The sequence below is a fragment of the Manis pentadactyla genome, chromosome 3 (assembly GCF_030020395.1).
Source record: "Manis pentadactyla isolate mManPen7 chromosome 3, mManPen7.hap1, whole genome shotgun sequence".
NCBI classification, from domain to species: domain Eukaryota; kingdom Metazoa; phylum Chordata; class Mammalia; order Pholidota; family Manidae; genus Manis; species Manis pentadactyla.
In genome coordinates this window covers 212,460,831-212,486,425 of record NC_080021.1, presented here as the reverse complement: position 1 = coordinate 212,486,425, position 25,595 = coordinate 212,460,831, and the positions used below count along the sequence as shown (strand labels likewise).

General features: G+C 36.6%; 1 protein-coding gene across 9 annotated transcripts in view; it reads left to right on the top strand.

The window, feature by feature from the left end:
* The window catches only part of MAPKAP1 (MAPK associated protein 1), a 232,540-nt gene that overhangs the window by 9,841 nt on the left and 197,104 nt on the right, over nucleotides 1-25,595 (top strand). For 8 of the 9 annotated variants that reach the window (XM_057499029.1, XM_057499026.1, XM_057499028.1 and 5 more), the window contains 2 exons: nucleotides 14,718-15,045; nucleotides 17,478-17,567. The exons of the other annotated variant lie outside the window; for it this stretch is intronic. In XM_057499029.1, coding sequence (XP_057355012.1) covers nucleotides 14,787-15,045; nucleotides 17,478-17,567 — 349 coding nt within the window. In that variant the 5' untranslated portion in view covers nucleotides 14,718-14,786. The remainder of the gene's footprint in view (nucleotides 1-14,717; nucleotides 15,046-17,477; nucleotides 17,568-25,595) is intronic. 9 annotated transcript variants of the gene reach the window in all.

Genomic DNA, 25,595 nt, shown 5'->3' with positions numbered 1-25,595 from the left:
GGAGAAGCTGCTCTAGCACATGAGCATTTGCTTCAGCAGAGTCAGAAGTTCTGTCAGGATTTCTGGCGGTAGGATTTAATCTCCCCCAACTAGAAATATAGGTGACCTCCATCGACACGGGGTCATTAACGTACATGAAAGTTCTCTTCCTTGCCTCAGGGGAAAGACTTGGAAACTCCCATTTTTGCACAAGGAATTTGACATCTCTTTGATGTAATCAACTTGCATTACAAATTGTTTCACAATTTTTATGATTTCCCATACTGTTCAGTTAGGTTATTTGTTGGAATCCTTGTATTGGAGTCATCTGAGCTAGAAGAAATCCAGGTACAGCATGGATTCTAGCCTTCCTGTGTTTCTCTTTTCCTCCCTTTTATAGTTGAAGTATAATTCATATAGCATAAATTCGCTTTTTTAAAGTGTACAATATAATGGTTTTAGTATATTCATAAAGTTGTGTAACCATCACCACAGTCAAATTCCAAAATATTTTTATCACCTAGAAAGAAACACCTTACCCACAAGCAGTCACTCGTCATTCCTCCCCGCCGCCAGTCCCTGGCAACCATTGATCTATTTTCTGTCTCTATGAATTTGCCTGTTCTGAACCTTTTATAAAAATGGAATCACACAATATGTGGCCTTTTGTGTCTGGTCTTTTACTTAGCATGTATTTTCAGAGTTCATCTGTGTTGTAAGCATGTATAAGGATTTCATTCCTTTTTATTGCTGAATGATATTCCATTGTATGGAAATAGCACATTTTGCTTATCCATTCATCAGCTGATGGGGATTTGGGTTGTTTCCACTCTTTGACTATTGTGAATAATGCTGCTGTGAACATTCCTGTGCAGGTTTTTTGTGAACATGTTTTCAGTTCTGTTGGTTCTGTACCTCTGAGTGGATTGCTGGGTCATATGGTAACTTGGTCTAACATTTTGAGGAACTGTCAAACTGTTTTCAGAAGTGCTTACACCCACCATTTTACATTCCCAGCAGGAGCATAGAAGGTCTGCCCCCTTTCTGCTCTCATCAGGCTCTGTGTTTCTCTGGTCTGCGTTGGGAGCAACCCGAGGCGCCAGGAATTCCATGAGCCCTTTATTTTGATAAATGGGCAATTTTCCATTATTTTTCTGTTCATCCAGGTTCATTGTACAGTGTGTACCAGGCCTTATATTGGGTTTAGTGACAGGAAGCCAGATAAAGAGGCTTCTAGTCCACTCCTCTCAAGGACTTAACAATTTTTGGAACGTCTTTCTAGGAAATGGGAGGAGAGGGGAGTATAGAAAGTAACTGCTTAGAAATTGGTGAAATTCTTCAGCCTGGACCTAATTTTAGAATCCAGGCAAAGATTGACTTGGATTTCACAGCTTCTGGTTTTCTTTTTCTTGGCCCATCCTTTAACTGTCGGTATCCTTTGGGCTTTGTCCCTAGGTTACTGTTCCTCTTACCCTGCATATTCTCCCTGGGCAAGCTTATTCATACCCATGGCTTCATCTATTATACATTGATATCTTCCAGATTTGCTGAGATCTTTTCCTAGGCTTCAGGTTTGCATATCCTTCATGTGTCATTTCTATGTTGTTTCCTCCCAGATTTGCTCAGACCTTTCTCCTGGGCTGTCAGGTTTGCATCACGGTGGGTCATATTTGGGTAACCCATAGACATCTTAAGGTCATTGTGTCTGAAACATAAATCCTCATTTCCCCGTACCTGTTAAGCTGTTCCTACTTTGTAGTTTACAGTTTTGTTTGTTGGTGTTATCATGCAAGTCATAACCTTCCCCCTTCTTATGAACCCTGAATATCCACTCAGGCTCCAAGTTTAACCAATTTTGTCTTAGAAATATTTCTTATCTGTTTGTTAAATTCATAGGCCTATCTTTCACAGCCTTACTTCAAATTGCATCATCTCTTTCCAGAGCTGTAGTCACAGCTTCATGACTAATCTTGGGTCTTGTCCATCAGATTATTCTTCCATGCAACTGCCAAGCCATCTCTGAAATGCTAATCTAATCAGCAACTTTGAACTCCATGTAGTTTTAGCTATGAAATACATGTTCTGCTGTTTATTGTTCTAGTGCCTTGTCTCATTCTGTCTCTTCTGCTTGGGAGAGATGTTTGTCTCTTTAACCCTTCTTCCGACTTCTCATCTGTGACAATTCATCTGAGAAAAGAATACTAGCTATCACAGTAGTTGTAAACATTTATATAGTGCTTACCATTGGCCAGGTGCTGTTATTTGTACATAGCTTACATGAATTCATTCAGTCCTTAAAACAATACTGTGAAGTAGGCACCAAAGTTATTCCCATTTACAGATGAAGAAATGGAAGCACAGACACTGTTACTTTCCCTAGGTTCCACAGTGAGTGACTGGCTGAGTCCATTTTTCAACCCAGGCAGTCTGATGCTTAATTGCTGGCCCCTAGACTCTCCTAGCTGCCCTTGGTCAACCTCCTGACTCCCTGCACTTCCCCCACTGGATAGGTTAGTTATCCTCTCCCTGCTTCTATAATAACTTGTGCATGGCCTGATGTTAACCTGTAGTCCATAGGACAGATCTGAAGCAAAATTTATTTTAAGCATTTTTTCAAGGAGCCAGCATTTTTGATTATTTAATTGCCAGGTCTTTTTCCACCCACTGTTCTTAAGGTGCTAAGTTGGAAGTTATCACTTCTATTATCTTGAGCTTTGTCATTTTTATGAAGCTCTGTATGAATATCTAGTTTCATTTAGATATTTTTCCTTTGTGCTTCCATAGTACTTTATTATAGAATCCTTTAGCATTGCTCTCATTCTTTATTGTGACCATTTGTGTACTTGTCTTTTCTCCTTTGCTTGACTTTAAGCCTCTTGGGAATAGGGATTATGACTTATTACTTTATGCTCCTAACTCCCAGCATGTAGTAGGTATTCATGAATGAACAAGTAGGTCTGTTTATATCCATAGATAGACTAGTGAGAGAAGAGGGTTAAGAAGAGTGTGATGAAATGGACTTAAATTGGAACTTCGAGGCAGCACGTTGTCATTGTTTGGAGTGGGGATTCTGCTGCCTGGGTTTGATCCTGGTTTTGCCTCTTACTAGTTAAGTGGCCTTGAGCAGGTCTATGTCTCAGTTTACTGATTTGTAAAACATGCCTAATAATAGAATCTGCCTCGTAGTTCTGTAAGTGACATTAGTGACTAAATAAATAAGCCACCTTTTGGAATTGATTATTCTACTTGAATTATAGTTTGTGAAACACTCCCATCCTAACTGTATAACATTATAGGTAGAATGAAGCCAACTCTACCCTGTCCTCATGTTTGATCCATGTGGTCATAGTTTTCTTTTTTTAAAGGTAGTCTAGAAAGTTATCAAAAAGTACCTGGCAAAGTTAGTGCAGTTTTGTTAACAACAATAATAGCAGCTACCATTTGTTGACGTTATGAAAACTCCATTCAAATGAAAATACAAAGCACCTTTCAAAGTCATGTAAAAATAGTTCTGGGATTATCTGCTAGTTTCGATTATCTCATTGCTGTCCTCCATTCCTTAGAAATTGATTGGATAAGTTTGATAGTTGACATCTTACTTTCCTTCAACAAAGATGTAGCTAGAACAGGAAAAGTCAGTAATACTGCATCTTAGGGTTTGTACAGTGCTTTGTTACTTCCTGTGAGTATTCTTTTTGTAGGTGTCCCCGTGCAGTGGATAAGTAGGACATACATATGGATATTTCACTGCTGAAGAAACAGGCAGAGGTACCTGACTTGCTTAAAGTCATCCCATAGCTAACTAGTCTCATGGCAGGCTAGAGATAGTAACTTAGAATTCCAGATGTGTTTACTAACTTTGACTCTGGTAGATCTAGGAACTAATAAACATACTTAAATATTAGCATTAAAAAAATAGGTTGTGGTAATGCCCGTCCAAATCTTTTTGGGGGGTTTGCTGCCAAAATCTAATAAAAATCTTTGTCAAGAAAGGAATTTGTTGTACTTCTCTCCTTAGAGTCTGAACCGTGGCTCAGTAATATAAATAAAACGTGTAGTGGAATTCTTCTGGCCTTTGAAGCAAACACACACAAAACTTTTTAGTTGGACCCTAGGGTAAACTCCCAATCGGATCCTCCTCCTCCTCACATGTGATTGGAATAGAATTCAAGCTGAAAGGGCCCTTCTTAAAGTTCAACCTCCCCATTTAACAGATGCAAAAATGGACTGATGTGTAAAACATTTAAAGAGGTTTAAAGAAATGACTTTTCCAAAGCTATGTAATTAGGTCTCTGGTAATCAGGAATTGGAATTCAGGTTTCCTGAGTGGTGCTTGCAATAAACCATGTTGCTCCCCTTAAACGATGATGTGGTTAACCTGAAAACCAGGTAAGTGAAAACATAACTATTAAATCCTTCTACTTGACTAAGCAAACTTCAAACATCGAGGAAACAATAAGAGGAAAATAAATCTTAGACTGTAGTGGGAGACCTTTCTACTGAACCAGCTCCATGGAGAAGGAGCCTTTTTTAGAAATCATGGTGCAGCCCTTTGGAAACAAGAAAGATTCATTTGTCTATTAATCCATACTGAGCTCTTACTGGATGCCAGCCACACTCTACTAGAAACTGGAAGCGTGGTGATGAATAAGACAGTGTCCTTAAGGAGCTTAGAGTTCAAAAGTGAAAAATAACATATAAACAGATAATTATTAAGAAAACAAAACAGAACAGTGTGATTAGTTTGTTCATTCATTCATTCAGTCATTAACCTAGCAGCCAGAGAGATCTTAGAATGTCAGTGAGATCCTATCACTGCTCTGCTCACAGTCCTCCAGTGATTCTCCATTTTACTTGGAGTAAAAGCAGAGTCCTGAGAGCAGCCTGCAAGACCCTGCACAACTGGCCTCACTCCTCCATGTCTCGTCCTCTGCTGTCCGCTCCCTTGCTGGACTCCTTGCTGCTGCTTGAACAATTCCAGGCATGCTTCCCCACTTGGTAGTGTACTCCCCCAGAAGTCCACATGGCTTGTGTTCACACCTCCTTCAAGTGTTGAGTGTAACTGGGTAGTGGAGATCCTTAAGTGCTCTGTATAAAGGTGAAAGGGTTTAAGCAATTTTTCTGTACTGTGTGTTCTCATTTCTATTGCTGCATAGCAAATTAACACAAATGTAGTGGCTTAAAAAAAATTATTGTCTCAGTGTGTCAGGAACATGGCTTCAGCAGGGTTTTTTATTGAGAGTCTCAAAGGGTTGATAATAAGGTATCAGCTGACTCCAGGCCCATCTGGAGGCTTGACTGGAAAAGCTCTTTCCCGAGCTTCCATAGGTTGTGTGCAGGATTCATTTTTTTTGGTTTTATGACTGAGGTCCCCATTTTGCTGTTGGCTGGGCCCACTCTCAGCTCTGAGAGGCTGCTCTCAGGTCTTTGCCATGTGTAGTTCTGTAACATGGTTATTTGTTTCTTCAGGGTCAGCAGGAAAATCTCCCTGGCTTAGAATCTCTTTCTTCAGTGGTCTAGGATGAAGTTTTATATAATGGAAAGTAATCAGGGGAGTAACTCTCTCCCAGCACCTTTGCTATATACTCTGTTGGCTAGAAGCAAGTCAGGTTCCATTCTGGATACCAAGAGACAAAGATGTCTGGAGCCGTCTTAGAATTCTGACTATCATAAACACTTTCAGCTCCATTAAGGCAGTGGCCAAGCCTTCTCTGATTTTTTGCTGAGCATTGGATCTCCAGTGCCTGGTACATAGTAAGTGCTTTACACCTGTTTGTGGAATGAAATCAGTGAATGAATATTTGGCAGGCAGTTGAGTGCTGTTTATGGTTTCAGCTCCTCTACTGGTAATTTCACCTTGAGAAGCGATCTAGTTTCTTTGACATTATTTATTTATTCACTCTAGGTAAAATTATAAACATTTTTTTTACTTGAAATATGAAAGTAAAACCTAAAATTATTATCACAAGTGTCAATCAAATCAATTATGTCAGACAGAGAATATCTGTTGGAGAAATAATTTATGGCTATGTTGCACCAAACAAGCAGATTTCTTGTAACAGTCAGAAATGTTGGCAGGTGAGGAGTTTTGGGGGTGGTGGGTGGTTAGGTTGTCTGAAGTTTCACAGCTATTGCTTACTAATAAACATACTTAAAACATTTTGAAAATGCTGATTGTTTCATAACAGCTGCAAAATAATAAAACTAATAGAGATTTTAGTTTAACTTGTGCTTAGAATTTTATATATAGTTTGGGGTTAATAATTAGTTATTCATGCTTGTTATAGGAAACACCTGTTGAGCAAAATTTACATCTTGAGCTGTCCATTGATTAAGTGCCATTTTATCTTCACAAAATCAGAATATTCCTGGCACCAAAGTCTTAAGTTTTTCTACTAGACCTTGCTGTTCAGACTGAAGTTGTGAGTATCCTAGTGTGTGCCTGTAGTATCAATTTTAGTGATATATTCAAAGGTAAAACTTTTTTCTATTAAAACAAATATGGGTGCAGTATATTATAGGATAGAATGCAAAATATGAAAGAATTCTAGAAATAGATTTCTAATAGCATTTAGCTTTAGGTGGCTACCCCTAGGTTCTCTCATACCTTGATTTACGGTTACTCTCCACTGCCCTTCCGGTATGTCTGTGTACAACTTTGAGAGGCACCATACTGTGTCAGGCTCCCTTAACTGGAGCTTTGCAGATGATAAGATTCAGGCATTTCAGGCAGCCATTGGTGGTACAAGGAAAGAAAAATCAAGGGCCAGGGTCCTTTTGTCCAAAAGAGACATTTGATGGAGAAGACCTAGTCTCCTGGTAGGTTAGTGGGGGTCTGGTTAGTCTCACATGGCCTCAGTCACTCATCAGGGCACCTCAGTAGGATAGCTGAAATGATGGACAGCTGAGCTTCTCCCTGGGGTCTTTTATCACAAGCTTCTTCCCATGATTCCAATGTGTTCCAAAGATGGTGACAGCAAAAGCTTCAAGGTCTCTTGAGGCTGAGGTCCTGAAGTCCCACAGCATCACTTACAGTACATTCTGTTGGTCAAAGCAAATCACAGTGGGACTCAAGGGACAAGGAAATAGACTCTCTTTCTTGGTGAGAGGAGCTGCAAATACTGTGCCTTTTAAAAGTCTACTATGTGACCTTAGGCAAGTTACTTAACTCCTTAAGCCTTAATTTTTAAAAAATCAATAAAATGGGGATAATGTTTTATCTACCTCTTGGGGTGGTTGTAAGGATGAAATACGTTGTTGCATGCAAAATGTAGTTGATACTGATAGTAAGAGATCAGTAAATATCACTGTATTCTTCTGCCCAATGAAAGCCTCATTATTCTTAAATGTGACCTTCCTGAAGCTTTCTGTAACTCTGTCTCTTGGAAAACGTATTGCCTTAGTGTCTCATTTGTTGTTTAGTATGTTTTGCCTATGTACTGTTGTGTGTGTACATTGACATAGCTCATCTGTTGAAGTTTGTAAGCCTTAAGCCTTTGGATGGTGCCAGCCAGTGTTCATATAATTTTTTGTTAGGATTCCCAGTGCTTACCTCTCAATGATGTTTGGTGAATGGATTCTGTAATTTTCGAGAAAATACAAGCATTTCTTTTCTGTTGTTTTAATTTCCTAAGTACTTTTAATCAAAGTGTAGAAATAAAAATGTGAAAGGAAAAACTGAACTATTCAGATATGATCTCAGTATTTACTGCTTAATGAAATTAGGTGTATTCACATGGAGAAGATTTAATTCTCTAAGGGAAAAAAAGCTTAAATTTTGTTTGTCTAAAAAATAAATGAAGATTTAATTTAGAATTAAATAGAGAGTTAGAAAAAGAGATTTAAAAGCAATAAACTGCATCTTATTTTAATGATCATTTCAATTATTTTCAAATTCCAGGAGGTATGAATTCTGAACTTTAGGTCAAAGAATGTTGAAATCTTAGTAGAAAACAAGGTGTCTTGGTTTTTATAAAAAGAAAACTGTGTATGTAGGAAAACGACTTTTGCTTTTCTAACTTGTGATCATTTATGTGCAAAATACATGTGAGTGCTTCTATATTCTTAAGGAATCCTGTGTAGAAATAAGGTTTAACTTGTAGCTGGTGCTAATAGCATGAAGTCGGGGTACAGTGTGGAAAAGTAAAAAAAAATCTCGCATCTGCTGTTACGTGTTGTTAACTCCCTCAGCAGACGTTAAATCATTTCAAGTACAATAATAGTGTGGGAGGTAAATTAACTAACCATTAACAATCTTATAAATACACAATTAACATGCCAACATTTATATGACACATTGATGGGGCAGCAGTAATTTTTGATTGGGAGTTTTCAGACCTTGGAGAAGCCTTAGGCTGTTGCTTATTCAGACAAGTTTTCACAGATAACAGGTGAGGAGGCTTGAAGTCTGACAGAGAAAGTGAACGTATAGAGTATTTTGAAAGTCTAGGAAGGGGAATTTCCTTTTAACCATTGCCTGGACTTAACACTGAGGTCATGTGACTGCCTATCTCAGGTCCTTAGGGAGCGAAGAAGTATAGGGAAGGCTCATATGCTCTTTAAAGAAACAGTATTTCACCTATGGATTCTGTTGCTGAAGTTGCATGAATTTCTAGGGATTTTAAAGAAGATACTTAGACCTAACGGAATTTAAACCCTTCCTCTGTGGTTTTAGGTCAACAAGTAGATAATCTCTGAAGTTCTTTCATGTGTAAAATTTTGTTTTATTTTTTTTAAACATCCATTCTGTTGGCTGCTTATTTCTCTGTTAAGAGTCCAAGTCTAATATGTAGTGCACTTACTGTCTTAGATCTTTCACAAAGACCCAGAGAAGTTTCTTTTAGGTCCTAGAACCCAAAAAGCTCAACAACAGGCTTTTAAAAACTCATGTTTATTTTGATTGTTGTAATTCGTTATATCTCTTTGTTTTGAGAGGCTGTAGAGTGGTTAAGATGCTAAGTTCTTAGATGTGATTTTTGATTCTGTTACTTATTAGCTGTTTGGTTTTGGGTACGTTTTTATGTGCCTCAGTGTTTTCATCTATGTATAAGAATAAAAATCTAAGAAGGTTATTTTGAGAAATATGAATTAATCCATATACAAAGGAAAGAACAATCTAGCATTGGTAATAAGTTAAGTTTAGCTATTATGACAGACTTCTGCTTCTGGGATTCTGCAGTCTTACCTGTATCAAGTGTACAAGATCTCAAGGCATTCATCCTGAGTTACTTCCCCTTTGCCACTTTTTTCATTTACTTTTTTTACTATATTATTCTTGGTTTTTCTATAAATTTCAGATAAAGTTTGGAGGGTGTATGTGTATGAAGTTATTATTAAAAATATACTTGTATTAAGACTTGATACCCATTAACACCTACTAAAAATTTACTCCCCTGTTTAGGGCATGTTTCACATCACCACAGGCAGATTACATGATCATTAATGAACACAAATGATTATATAAAATGGAAATAGCATCCAAAGTACACTTTGAACCACATTTAGCATTTAAACATTCCTAAAATTAACATTTAGAAACTTAAAAATCATTTGTTGAATGAATGAATGAATGAAGTATGAAAGAACCAGCCAGTACATTAAAAATGGCTGTATCATTTTGGGACATGTCTTACTGTCCGCCCACTCTACATGGATGTCCTTTTTGCTTCCATCTTTAGAAAAACAAATCTTTACGCTTTGAGGAACCTGGAGTTAAAAAGTGGAAAAACCTGTCAAAAGTAGGACATCTTAGCAGAACAGACTTCCTGGAGTCTGAAATTGTTTATTTGATAGCATGAAGGTGTATATGAAAAGGACCGACTCTCTCAGAGTCAAGAATCGGTGATACCCAGGGAACGCATTCAGGACCTGAAGAAACAGCATTTATAAGAGTGTAGAGCAGCATTTCTAAGACATGTTCTATGAAACTTTGTTACTCATTGCTATGTTTTAGTATTGTAGAAGAAAAAAATGTGTAGGGATCAAGTAAGTTTGGGATTTGGGATGTATTGGATTCCTCACTCTTAGAGATTAACAATATATGTAGTTTAAAAGCTTTGAGAATTGCTGTAATTAAACAGTAAGAAGAAAATCTTAAATTTTAATCTGATATTTCCTAGCCATTAAAAAATTTCAAATGGAAATTCAAAAATGTGGTAAAATATGTATAACATAAAAGTTACTATTTTAGTCATTTTTAATTGTATAGTTCAGTGGCATTAAGTATATTCACATTGTTGTACAACCATCACCACCATCCTCCGGAACTTTTCCATCTTCCCAAAATGAAAGATACCCATTAAACATTTATTCCCCATACCTCTCTCTCTCCAACCCCTGGCAACTGCCACTCTACTTCCTGTCTTTATGAATTTAACTACTCTAGGTACCTCATATATATAGGTTCTACTATAGAGTCATAGTATTTGTCTTTTTGTGACTAGCTTACTCCTTTTGGCATAGTATCTTCAGTGTTCATCCATGTTATACCATATGTCAGAATTTCTTCCTTTTTTAAGTCTGGGTAGCCTTCCATGTATATATATATATATATATACCATATTTTGTTTATTGTCTGCCATGTATTTTTTTTTATAAGGTATCATTGATACACAGTATTATGAAGGTTTCACATGAGCAACACTGTGGTTACTACATTCTCCCATATTATCAAGTCCCCCCCCCACACCCCATAGTAGTCACTGTCCATCAGCATCTACCATGTATTTTTAATGACTGTGTGTTTTGCTGTTGGTATGTGCCATGGCATATGCACTGTTGATGGATATTGTGTTACTTTCAGTTTTTCAGTATCACAAACAATCCTGAGATAAATATTTTTGCATAGTTACCTCCTACAAGTGGGGTTGTCTTAAGGGTACTCATGTTTTACATTTTGATAGATATTACCAAATTACTCTCAAGAAAGTCCCAATTTTCATTCCTTTTTATAATGCATGAATAGTGCCCATTTCTCTGAATCCTGCCAACATTAGACTTTAAAAGTCTTTGATCTTTTGCACAGCTGATCAGAAAAAGTAAACTCATTTTCATCTGTTTGGAATATCTGTGTCTCAGAAATCAAATCTACTTTCAAATGATAATTTGCTGCTCTTAAAGTGATTTAAAACATATTCTGAAAAGTATTGTTGGAAAAAGTTGCTCATACGTCCAGGTGACGGTTTTGAAGGGCACATTGAAGAGAAGCCCTTGTATCTGCATTACAATCGAAAAAAGCCAATCCTTTCTTCATAACCAGACTTAACACATGATATTCTTATATATGACTTAACTCTACAAGAAAATTGTGTGGACAGTGCAGTTACTGAATTCCTGCTATTTGTAAGGTGCTTTGTTGCCAGAAGGGATGTTGTACTAGAAGGGTGTTGATGGCCACTGTCCCTATGGAACTTAAAGTCTAAATCCTCAAGTACATATCATGGGAGATGGAAATGTTTCCCAGGACTGTCCTGTGGGAGCTCCCTGTTAGAACTGGTATTGAATAAATATTGTTGAGTGAATCATACAGACTACTTATTATATGAAGTCATAGTATACTAATAGAAAAGCTGTCTGCTCAGGTGGAGGTATTTGGGGGCCTATGTTCTGGAAGGATAAAGTTAGGGAGTTGTGTGTGTCTTCAGCAGTGTTTGCCTATAACTCTTCCTTCATAAAAGGTGATGGAGCAGACCCATTTTCCTGGAAAAGAGTCTGTTGAAGGTACTTCAGTATACTTCTGTTGCTTTGCCCTTTGCCATTTGACTTTTTGGTGCAGGAACAGTCATTAAATGTGTGGCTTCTCAAAGAAGAAGCCCTCGTTTTTGCAGGGGAAGACTATTCAGTATGAAGTTGAAAGCACCTACCCTTCTGCTGGCAACCTTTCCTGCTGCCTGACTTTCCTGGGGAAGATGCTCCCTGGGATTGCTGCAGGATGGTTGCAGTGCTCTGGCATCTGAGTTGTTGTGATTCTGTTTCCAAACAAATACACTCTTTTTTTATTATTAAGGTATCATTGATACACACTCTTATGAAGGTTTCATAAGAAAAACAATGTGGTTACTACATTCACCCTTATTATCGAGTCCCCAATACCCTGCAGTCACTGTCCATTAGTGTAGTAAGATGCCACAGAGTCCCTACTTGTCTTCTCTGTGCTACACTGTCTTCCCATGACCCCGCACACACCATGTGCACTAATCACAATACCCCACAATCCCTTTCCTCCCTCCCTCCCCACCCACCCTCTCCCACTTCTCCCCTTTGGTAACCACTAGTCTCTTCTTGGAGTCTGTGAGTCTGCTGCTGTACAAATACTCTCATTTATAAATAATTCTGTACATCTTTTTGTGGTTATATAGGAAGTTCTTATTTTTACAATTGAAATTTAAATCCTCCCCTTTAATTCTGTAATTTTTTTCTGATTAGTACACTTAAAATGGTAGACCAACATTAACATTTCTGAGACTAAATGCCTCAGGAATTTGACACTTTGAATAATCCCATTGTATTAGGAGATATACTAGGTCTGCATTAGGGTATAATTTTTTATTGATTCTGGGATGCTTTATTCACCTTTGTATTTCCCATTAGCCTCAGTGTAAAGTGAGTGCTCAGCGAATGTATCTAAAGGAAGAAGAAATGAAAGCTAATGTAATTCACTTGATTAGAGATGTTCCTCAGTTAAACTTCCTCTTAATCTCAGTATCTTTATTTTAAGACCTACCAAGTGATGGCAATAGAGTGATGTTACCAGGCAAAAATTTTTTGAATCTCAGTTAGTTATAAGGGTTTATTAACTAGATTCCCCACTGCATTCTATTTCTAGAAGAAACAAATGACAAGAAAATCAGCTGTTACTGGTCTTTCTAAAAATAAGTATCTTCTATGACTGTTCTAGGAACATATTCAGTCCAGCTTTCACATTCCTTGCATTTCATTATCATTTTAGAAGAGCAGGAAGTTGACCCAGATGACCTGCAGAGTCCTTTGTCACAGATACTCTTTTGAGCACTTGTCCTGATACTCTTTTGAGCACTTGTCCTGAATTATTCTCTTATATATCCTCTCATTGTTGGACACCCCCATTTTACAAATGAAGAAAGAAAACAGGCTCAAAAAGGTTAAGGATGTTTTGACTAAGATCACATAGCTAGCATGTGATTGGGGCAGGATTTGAATCCAGTTCTGCCTATAGGGCCTTGGGTTCTTAGCACTCTTCTGTAATACAGTCATCCCCCCTTTATCCTCGGGGGAATACATTCCAAGTCCCTCAGTGGAAGCCTGAAACTGCAGATAGTACCAAACCCTATATATATATATATATATATATATATATATTGTTTTTTCCTATACATAATACCTGTGGTAAAGTTTAACTTACAAATTAGGCACAGTAAGAGGTTAACAACAACAATAATAAAGTAGAACAATTACAGCAATATACTGTAATAAAAGTTGCATGAATGTGGTCTCTCACTCTCTTAAAATATCTTGTGCTGTAGTCACCCTTCTGAGGATGATAATGTCAGATGATAAAATGCCTATGTGCTGTAAAGTGAGCTGAATGGCATAGGCATTGTGACAGCATTAGGCTACCGTTGACCTCCTGACCATACGTCAGGAGGATTGTCGCTTCCAGACCACGATTGACTGTGGTAACTGAAATTGCTGATAAGAGGAGACTACTATAATTTATTTGTTGAATATTCCCACTTAACTGAGGAGGTACCATCTTGTTCCCAGAATAAACATCATTACAGTTCTAACAAGATTCAGGAAGCAGTTCTTATAATTAGGTTTCTAAAATAAGAAATGAATCTGGTAGCATACAATTTTGATTGATAAGTTTTATTTTAAAAGCACAGTACCATCTTAAATCAGAAGAAAGGAAAATATATTTATTGAACAAATTTACTTGGGTGGTATATTTTTGTAAAATTCCTACTAACTCAGAAAGCACAGTCTGTGCCCTTTTAGATACTTCACAACCAAATGTAAACTGAAGAAATACAGTTTCGTATGTTAGCACATCATTTGAGGAAAACACAGTTTGTCCCCCCATCTTCCTATAAAGTAATGAGAAGACTGAATGGGAATGAAGGGAGAAAGAAAGGAAAATTTATTGTTGTAACAGTAAGTATGAGCTACGAGGGGCCTGATGAAGGAGTTGCTACTATAGTTAACCCTTGAACAACACAGGTTTGAACTGTGTGGGTCTGCTTACAATGTGGGTTTTTAAAAATAAATATGTTGGGAAAATTTTTGAAGATTTGTGGCAATTTGAGGAAACATTTCTCTATTGTAACAATACAGTATATAATACATACAACATATAAAATATGTGTTGTGTTAATCGACTGTTTATGATATTAAGGCTTCCAGTCAACAGTAGGCTATTAGTAGTTAAGGTTTGGAGGAGTCAAAAGTTATATTCAGATTTTTTTACTGCATGTGGGGGTCCGTGCTCCAAAGCCACAAATTGTTCAAGGATCATCTGTATTTTTTTTGCAAGAGAGCAAGCTTTCCTCTCTGATGCCCTGGAGATCTCATTGACTAGAACTGCAGCCTCTAGTACTTACCAGGATTTCCTTTCAGCATAGACTTAATCCTTTTAAGCTCCTGGGTACAGGGATAAATGCTGGTTTTCAAGGTAGCATTTTACCACATTGAATTTGTTTGAAAAATGATTTGGTCATTTTCTGCCTTATTCTTAAACATTGCTGTATACATCATGTTTCTAGGTAGGTGAGCCTGTGAAACAATATGAAGAGGAGAAAATAGCCTTTTAAGGAAATTGGCCCACAGAAAGGATGGCCTTCTTGGACAATCCAACTATCATTCTAGCTCATATTCGACAGTCACACGTGACCAGTGATGACACAGGAATGTGTGAGATGGTTCTCATTGATCATGATGTTGACCTAGAGAAGATTCATCCTCCTTCAATGCCTGGAGACAATGGGTCAGAAATTCAGGGAAGCAATGGTGAGACTCAGGGCTATGTATATGCCCAATCAGTCGATATCACCTCAAGTTGGGACTTTGGTATTAGAAGACGCTCAAATACAGGTAAATATTGCCTTTTAGTCATGTTTTCTGAGCTTTAACTCAGTTAACAATCTTGTAGAATAATGCATAATGTTGGAATGGGTTTAATGAGAGTTTCTGTGTATTAACAGGAACATGCATGTATTACTCTAAGAGTGAGTCTAAGCAACATTTCTATCTCTGTGAATGAATGGGGAGAACCTCTGGAATGATGCTATTAGAAGGAAGGAGGCAGAAAGGAATAGGTGAAAGAGCTGACTATGAGAGGCATGTTGGATATTCAGTTTCTAAATAGACAGTACGCAGGAAAGGAAGTAGACTTGTTTTGAGCGTCTTCACAGAGCAACACATTAGTCCCAGTAGGTAGACTAGTGGAAGCAGATTTCAGGTTGACGTAATAAAGAACCTTTAAAACAGAGCTGACTAGCCAAGGAGTGTTCTGAGACAGACAGTTCTTGCCCCTGGAGGACTTGTTGTGGAGGGATGGGGATTGGAGGGAGACTGCTGAATATTTGTTAGGGCTGCTCTAATAGGAATTCCTACATTGGCTATGAGCTTTGAAAAGGTGCCCCTGTTTTTAATACATTACCTATTTTTCTTAATGTTAATTTCTACCCTTTATCTTTGTGGCTTAAAATGCTCAACTTTGGTATATCAATATTTAGTAATTAGCTTTTAAAAGCTTATCATTGCCCATATTCCGGCTTAAATTTTTTTTTGAAGACTTTCAAGGGGAATGTGATGAGCTAGGGCCTTTACCTAATAAATTATTTAGAATATATAATGTATTTTGTTACAATATGATAGGGTATTCTAGGAGATAATTATTTTTTTTTTTAGATAATCAGAAAATGTAGTCTCCTGATTAGTAGCAGTAACCTGCTATTTCCCAGGAAAAGTAATAGCAGGAGATGAGGTAGAACACTGAAAATATTTACATGTTTATTTTTATTTTCATAGACCAAATGTCATGGGTACATAAAGGAGTACTGTAGGTAGCACAGAATACAATTTACAGTAAACAATGTGTTGAGGTTTTGATTTAGAATTCAGCATTCTGTGACATCTACAAAGAAAAATGTACTCTTATGATGAAAATAATTAATAGCATTTCCCAGTATCTAAAGGAACTTTTATCAAAATAGGATTTGAGTGAAGTCTTGAATATAATTTAGAACCATTGATTCTCACTTCTCTAGGTGAAACTGACTTCCCTGCAAGTTACTGAGATGGTATCTCATATGACAGGTTAATAGATTTCAGTAGGAGAATGCTGCTAAATTGAGAGCTTTATGATTATGTTACTTTGGCTATACCCTTCATGTTTATTAATTGCAGTTGAATGTATTTTTCTTCAGTGGAATTTGGTTATTAGATACAGTGATGTCAGAATGCTTTCGCCAGCATCATTTAAAATTTCCGGCAAGTTTAGTTTCACTGTTTCTCTACCACAATGCCCAGGCAGGCAGTTGAAAGAGAAATTTATTTTATTTTTATTAATTGTGCCAGGATAGGAAGTTGAAGATTAGGCAGAGGAGACTGATTTCAAGAGATGGCATCAATTCTGACTTTTTTTTTCCATTGTGGTCTCCGTATGCAGCAGTTGTTAATGTATCCTGGACAGTATTTCTTTAAAAGATCAGTTCACTGATTTTTGAAGGTTTATCAGCCAGTGGTAATATAATCACAAATGCATAATTTTAGGTGACGCTTTTGTTATTATCGTTGGAATTATTTAAGATAGCACTTAGATGCTAGTAATTAACTAAGATTGTGGGGTGTCCTAATGACAAAGGAATTTACTTTTTGGTCCTTTCAGCATATCTTAAAAATTTTGTGCAAGAAAAATTGTTCTTTTTAAGATTTGACAAATGTTACAAAGATACAAATCATTTATTTTACTACCTATAAACTGTTTCAGCCCACTGAAGAAAAGCTATGCTAATTTATATAGCTTTGACATTTTATAATTTTCATGATTTTTAGATAAAGGATTTTATATTTAAAACTTTAATAGTCTAGTCTGAGTTCATTTATCTTTAATTTTTGAAACGGGTAGAGTAATTCATAACAGTAATTTTATTCCAGTAATGTAATATTCACTTCAGTTCATTTGTGCATTAAAATTCCTTTAAGACCGTTATTAATGATTTATATAATGAAATGTCATATTAATCACAGAAGTTTTCACATTTTATTATTCTCTTCCATGTTAATACTATCTTTATGATCTCTATTAATGTTTTATATCCTCTAATTTCAATTATAAATCAAGAATATTTTCATGTTTTTGTTGGTATTTGCTTTTCAGGGGTGCCACCTTTAAAATTTTACGACTTTTCCCCTACATATGCAATATAAAACATCTTTATTCATATAAGGGTAGTTAATTATGTCTTTGTTTATAGTAAACTTTCATTGACAAACTTATAGTTATAATATTTCTTTTCAAGCTCAGAGATTAGAACGACTCCGAAAAGAGAGACAAAACCAGATCAAATGCAAAAATGTTCAGTGGAAAGAAAGAAATTCTAAGCAATCAGGTAAATGGAAATAATTTTAATTGTTAATTTGAGATTTATGTATTTGGTTTCTATTTTTATATAAGAACTTTTATTTTTAATTTATCCTTTTAAATCCTCTGGGCAGATACCTCCTGTATTTTCAGCTTTGAACACTTTCACTTGGGTATCTTGGCACTCTGAAGCTGTGTGTGCATTAGGTCTTATCGTTTTGGCCGCTCTTCGTTCTGTCACAGGAATTGATGTGTGCAAGGCACATTTTGTACAAACTGTATGCCAGTACCTTGTTCTTAGTGCCAAGCAGTACCTATGACTTGGATGGGGCTCTGGGTTATAGATTCTTCCTGGCAGTTTCAACCGAGACTTTCCGCTGCCTCATCAGAGCCCCAATAACAGGATTTTGTTTTTGCATATATGCTAATTATTTTCCTTTAACTTAAAAAACCATTACATTGAGATATTGTTAGCATTTGCAGTTTGTGCTCATATGTTAGGGATATTAAAAAGCTGGCTGTATTACCTAATTTCAAAGCTTCAATCTCAGCAAGAAGAGAAGACTTAAAAAAATTTTTGAAATAAAATGCTATTAAAATACTTTCTAATATTTATATCATGTTTCCTAAGCTTTGTCCTTTTTTCTCCTTTCAGAGGAATGTTTGCAGTCTTTCTGTATCTTCCCAGCCTCACCGTGGCATGTAATAGATGTCCAATCAATTTTTGTTGATTGACTCCATCACTACATAAAATTATAAAACTGACAATATTAATAATTATTATATTAACATCAGTACCTACATAGTGCTGTTCTAAGCACTTTACATGCATATCTTTCAATGCAGTGGGTTTATAAGGTATAGGTATCACTGCTGTCATTAACAGATGAGAAAGAGATTCAGAGAGATTTAACTTGCTAAAGTTAACAGGGCTAGAAATTGGTATTATTATAGAACCATGTTTTGTATATAACAGTCTGCATCTAAAGGACAATCTCTTTCTGCTAAACCACATTGTGACTTCCCATAGTTATTGAATGTCTTTTTAGTTTGCTCTTTATACTTTAAAAAAAAACTCTCTAGTTGGCTTCTTCTGTTGATCCAGTTAATACTTCTCTCTGTTGTATTTAGTACAAACTGAAAAACATTTATATCATTTAACTTGTCTACTTTTCTCAAAATTTGTATATATCTTAGTGCTTTTTCTATTAATCTCTTCTCAATGAATACAGAGCCAATTTCCCTAAGCCCATCTTGCCAGCTACCTTTATTTTGCCTTTTCATCTCCCTATCTTAAAAGAAAAATAAATAGATAGATAGATAGATAGATAGATAGATAGATAGATAGATAGATAGAGTAGAGCACCTCAAAAATAACTGCATTAATCCTTTTACAATATAAGTTCTTCAGCTTAAATTTGACACATCTAATAATCTAGTGATTAGATACATCTAATAAATTCAGATTTCATCTCCCACTCCTTAAAGTTAATCCACATTAGCTTCTTTTTTTAAATTTTATTGAGGTATCATTGATATACAATTTTACGAAGGTTTCGCATGAGCAACATTGTGGTTACTGCATTAGTCCATATTATCAAGTCCCCCACACAAATCCCATTGCAGTCACTGTCCATCAGCATTGTAAGATGCCACAGGGTGACTACTTTTCTCTGCTATACTGCCTTCCCCATGCCCCCCTACTCTATTATGTGTGCTTATAATACCCTTTAATCCCCTTCTCCCTCCATCCCAAACCACCCTCCCCAGTCCCTTTCCCTTTGGTAACTGCTAGTCCCTTCTTGGAGTCTGTGAGTCTGCTGCTGTTTTGTTCCTTCAGTTTTGCTTTGTTGTTATACTTCACAGATGAGTGAAATCATTTGGTACTTGTCTTTCTCCACCTGGTTTGTTTCACTGAGCATATACCCTCTAGCTCCATCCATGTTGTTGCAAATGGTAGGATTTGTTTTCTTCTTATGGCTGAATAATATTCCATTGTGTATATGTACCACCTCTTCTTTATCCATTCATTTACTGCTGGACAGTTAGGTTGCTTCCATATCTTTGCTACTGTAAATAGTGCTGCAAAAAACATAGTGTGCATATGTCTTTTTGAATCAGGGATTTTGTTTTCTTCGGGTAAATTCCCAGGAGTGGAACTCCTGGGTCATATGGTATTTCTATTTTTAGTTTTTTGAGGAACCTCCATATTGCTTTCCACAATGAGTGAACTAATTTACACTCCCACCAGCAGTGTAGGAGGGTTCCCCTTTCTCCACATCCTTGCTTGTATTTGTTGTTTCTTGTCTTTTGGATGTTGATCATCCTAACTGGTGTGAGTTGATATGTCATGGTTTTAATTTGCATTTCCCCGATGATTAGTGATGTGGAGCATCTTTTCATGTGCTTGATGGCCATCTGAATTTCTTCTTTGGAGAAGTGTCTGTTCATATCATCTGCCCATTTTTTAATTGGGCTACCTCCTTTTGGGTGTTGAGACGTGTGAGCTTTTTGTATATTTTGGATGTTAACACCTTATCGGATATGTTATTTACGAATATATGCTCCCATGCTGTAGGATGCCTTTTTGTTCTGCTGATGGTGTCCTTTGCTGTGCAGAAGCTTTATAGTTTGATATAGTCCCATTTGTTCATTTTTGCTTTTATTTCCCTTGCCCAAGGAGATGTGTTCAGGAAGAAGTTGGTCATGTTTATATTCAAGAGATTTTTTTTTAAATAATTTTTTTATTAGGGTATTATTGATATGAAAACTCTTATGAAGGTTTCACATGAAAAACAGTGTGGTTACTACATTCACCCATATCATCAAGTCCCCCCCATATCACATTGCAGTCACTGTCCATCAGTGTAGTAAGATGCCACAGAGTCACTACTTGTTTTCTCTGTGCTACACTGTCTTCCCTGTGATCCCCTACACCATGTGTACTAATCATAATACCCCTCAATCCCCTTCTCCCTCTCTCTCTATCTACTTTTCTCCTTTGGTAACTGCTAGTCCCTTCTTGGAATTTGTGAGTCTGCTATTCAAGAGATTTTTGCCTATTTTTTCTTCTAAGAGTTTTATGGTTTCATGACTTACATTCAGGTGTTTGATTCACTTCAAGTTTACTTTTCTGTATGGGGTTAGACAATAATCCAGTTTCATTCTCTTGCATGTAGCTGTCCAGTTTTGCCAACACCAGTTGTTGAAGAGGCCGTCATTTTCCCATTGTATATCCATGGTGCCTTTGTTGTATATTAATTGGCCATACGTATGTGGGTTTATATCTGGACTTTCTGTTCTTTTCCATTGATCTATGGGTCTGTTCTTATGCTCGTACCAAATTGTCTTGATTACTGTGGCTTTGTAGTAGAGCTTGAAGTTGGGGAGTGTAATCCCTCCAGCTTTATTCTTCTTTCTAATCCACATTAACTTCTATTCAGTGTTTCACAGAATGTGCTGCAGAAATAAGTAGTTTTCTTTTTTGCTTTGATTTGTAACCACACTGTCCATTATATATGTATACTTTTCTCTCCCTGTTTTCTTCCCTCCTGTCTCTCACAGATTTCAGTAATTGACCCTTTGATCTTACTTCTGGGAAAGCTCTGTAATATGCTTCTTCATGCTTTGAAATGTTTACCTTGATTCTGGCCAGACCAGTAGCCTGCCTGGTGGTTGGTTACACCTGATACTTAGAGTGAACCTTATCAATGCACAAAATAACGTCTCTAAATTCTCTGTTAAGCTGGGTTCCATCATTACCACAGCTTGGTACTTTAGTTCTTTATGAATTTAACTAATCTGCATGCCTTGAGACTACATGATAAATGAAATACCTTAGAGTAAGATCCTTTTTGTATTTCGGTAACCAAAACTTTGTGGATAAATGTAAACATGGTTATTGGAAGACAGCTTTGTCAGGAGTAATGTCAAATTAAGGTCCCAGTATTTTTAACTTATTGTTTATTGTTTAAAATGGTTTGGTATATTCTTTACAAAAGTAGTTACTATTCTTATTCGCTTAGTTTTTTTACAAGTATTTCTTCCATTAACTTCTGTGTGTATTATAATTCTGTTTGAGGTCCTTGGGGAAATACATGATTCCTGTCCTCAAGAAGTTTGAAGTCTAATTGGAAGACAAGGCTATTTATACATCAAGTTAAACAATAATAATAATAGAGTTTATAACAATCATTTATGAACATTCTTGAGGTTTTCTTTTTTTTTTTTTCTTAGATAATTATTTTTTTATTGAAGGGTAGTTGACACACGGTATTACATTACATTAGTTTCAGGTGTACAACATAGTGATTCAACATTTATATACATGACAATTCTAGGTTCCAGCTATCACCATACCAAGCTGTTACAATATCTTGACTATATTCATTACATCCCGGTTACTTATTATTTTACCATTGGAAGTGTATACTTTTTTTTTTTTTTTTTTTTTTTTGTGAGGGCATCTCTCATATTTATTGATCAAATGGTTGTTAACAACAATAAAATTCTGTATAGGGGAGTCAATGCTCAATGCACAATCATTAATCCACCCCAAGCCTAATTTTCGTCAGTCTCCAATCTTCTGAAGCATAACAAACAAGTCCTTACATGGAGAACAAATTCTTACATAGTGAGTAAGTTCTTACATGGTGAACAGTACAAGGGCAGCCATCACAGAAACCTTCGGTTTTGCTCATGCATTATGAACTATAAACAGTCAGTTCAAATATGAATACTCATTTGATTTTTATACTTGATTTATATGTGGATACCACATTTCTCTCTTTATTATTATTATTTTTAATAAAATGCTGAAGTGGTAGGTAGATACGAGATAAAGGTAGAAAACATAGTTTAGTGTTGTAAGAGAGCAAATGTAGATGATCAGGTGTGTGCCTGTAGACTATGTGTTAATCCAAGCTAGACAAGGGCAATAAAACATCCACGGATGCAGAAGATTTCTCTCAGAACGGGGGGGTGAGGTTCTAAGCCTCGCCTCTGTTGATCCCCAATTTCTCACCTGATGGCCCCCCTGCGACTGTGCCTGTCTTAGGTTGTTCCTCCCTTGAGGAATCTTACCTGTCTCTGGCTTCTTGAGGTTTTCTTTATGTAACGTTTATTATTGGTTTGTTAAAAGAACAGCTCCCCGATATGGTGGCTATTCAGAAATACATCCTAAAGTACATGTTATAATGATATGTCCTGTAGCAATTTCTAAGCCCTGTCTGTGGACATCCTGATTCAGTAGGTAGAGGTTGGGGTCCATAAAGCTCTCTTTTTCAGGGGCTCCCTAGTTGGTTCTTACAGTAACCAGCTCTGAGGACCACTGGTATGTAATATGCTAGCCACTGAGTTTGCTTCTTCTTCATGGAAGTTCAACAAATGAGCTGTTAATATTTCTATATTATAGGTGATAAAAATGGAGCCCAGAGGGTAAGTACCTTTTCTGTTACTTACTTATTAAGTGGCAAAGCCAGAATTCTGGCCAGTCTGCCCCCATGGGCTGCGCTCAGTGTACTCTGCTCCATTCTCTCCCACAGTGTAGGCAGAAAGGAGCTGCTCCTGGAGCTTTGGGTATTGAGGAGTCTTTGGTGTTTCCTTGTTCCTTTCCTTCTCTGTGTGTCAGCTACAGCCAGGGTTCAGGAAAGTTGCCAAAGCCTCTGTATTTAAAGAAAAAAATTATTTATAGAAAATTTGAAGAGAATATAAAAATGAAAATAAACTACCAATAATCTCACATTCAGAGAACTGTTGTTAACATTCTGATGTATTTATTCTTGATTGTATTTATACTTTAAACACTCTAATCATACCTCTTATGATCTTTTTTGTATTTTTTGCATATATAAATACTATATAAATGCAACGCTTTGTGTTGTCTTCCTACTGTTCTTTTTATTGTCTTCATATTACACTTTACCCTAAGGTTATTTCTAGATGTTTTGTATTTTGTGTTAACTTTGTAAGTAGCATCTTCCTCACCACTTTCTTACCGTTCTTGTAAAGAAATCTGTTACTTTTATATGTCTGTTTTGTATCCTGAACCCTTATTAGTTATAATGTGCATTCTCATTTTCCTGAATGCTATACCAAGAGTTTTCTCATAAACCAAATGAAACTAACTTTCTAGGCTAGTGTTTTTTCAGTTTTTGTGTTTGTTGAGGTCTTCCAGGTGTCAGTATTGGTTAGGACCTTTCCGTTGCAAAAAGAGCAAGTGAAGTTGAAGTCGAAGAGCAGCCTGAAGCTGAGCAACTCAGGAAGTATAGTTGTGCCATGTGAATGGCTTGGACCCAGGAGGAAGGGCTCTTGTGATCCTCACCCATCTTACCCCTGCTTCTTTGTGCCCATCTGCTCTCTCCTTCCTCCTGTTCTCCCTATCACCACAACTACTTTTTCTATTTCTCTGGTCCACATTTATTCGTTCAGTGTCTATTTATTAAGCTCCTACAGTTTGCAAGGATAGCCAGGCACTGTTATAGGCCTATAGGATAGAGCAGTGAGCAAGACAGTGTCCCGGCCCTCCTGGGGCTTGTGGGAGAGGTAGACAGGAACCATTCATAGGATGTTGGAATGGGGTAAGTGGCATAGAGAAAAGGATAGCCAGCTAAGGGGAATGAGGAGTGCTATTTCACGTAGGGTAGGGTAATCAGGGAAGGCCTCATTAGGAGGGTGATAGTTGAGCAGAGATCTGAAGGAGTGAACCAGGCAAATATTAGGAGAGGAGTGTTTTAAGACGTAGGAATAGCAAGTGAAAAGTTTCTTTGGCAGAAGTGTGCCTGATGTATTCAATGCATAGCAAGGAAGGGTGCTTATTTGTTAAAGTAGAGTAATCCAGGTGAAAAAAGTAGAGTAAGTTAAATGGGATCAGAGAAGTAAATAGTGGGAGACCTGATTATGGAGGATCTTGTGAGGAATTTTTTTGCTCTGGGCAATGTGATATTTTTTTTGGATGAGGTGATTTGATCACAGTAGTGATGTGATATGTTACTTTTTTTTTTTTCCTGCTTAAATTTACTTCAAAACAACTTTTTATTACAGAAAATGCCAAACACATCAAACTGGAGAAAATGTTATAATGAACCCCCAACACCCATCACCCAGCTTGAGCAATTAACATCATAATGGCTAGTCTTGTGTCTTTTATACATTCACCTCTACTCCCCACCCAGATTATTTTTAAGAATATCTCAGCTATTATATACTTTCATACCTATTTACCTGTTTTTTAACTCATAGGGAAACTACAGTGCCACAGCTCTCCAAAAAATTAGCAGAATTTCTTTAATATTATCAAATGCTTCCCTGATTATCTAAAATGTTTCTCTCTTTTTTCCAGTTCATTTGTGCAGATCTAGATCTAAGGTCCACACATTACTTTTGGTTAACATGACTCATTTCGTTTTTAATCTATGGATTCTTCTTCACTTTTTTCTTTGTAATTTATTTGTTGAAGTGACTGGGTCTTTTGCCCTTCAGAATTTCCTATGTTCTGGATTTTGCTGTGTCCTGTGGCTTCATTTACTATGTTCCTCTATTTTCCTATAGACCAGTAGCTGGATCTAGAAACTTACTCAGATCGAAGTTTGATTCTTGGTAAGAATATTTTGTACAGGCTGACCTGTACTTCCTGTTGCATTATACTGGGAAACATGGAATGTCTTCGTTTTGTGATATTAAAATTGAAGGTGAAACAGGTTTTATCCCTCCATTGTTAAGTTGCTACCATCAGTTTTTCACCTAATGGTTTCAGTGGCCATTGGTGGGCATTGCCTAGAAGCATTATTTCATTAGGGGTTGTAAAACAGTGATTTGTAATTTTATGAGTCTTTCTTCATTTAATAACTTGTTTTATATAAAGAACTTTTCCTAATTTAGTATTTGGTTATCCTCAGATATAGTCCCTACAAGAAAGGCAGGATAAATGCTTGATTCTTTAACTTTGTTAATAGTTTTCAGAATTAAAAAAGTGTGTTCTCTGTCATCCTATATAGATGACCAATGGAGCTTTTTTCCTTTCATATCATTATGGACTTTCAGGTTTTTAAAGCATATT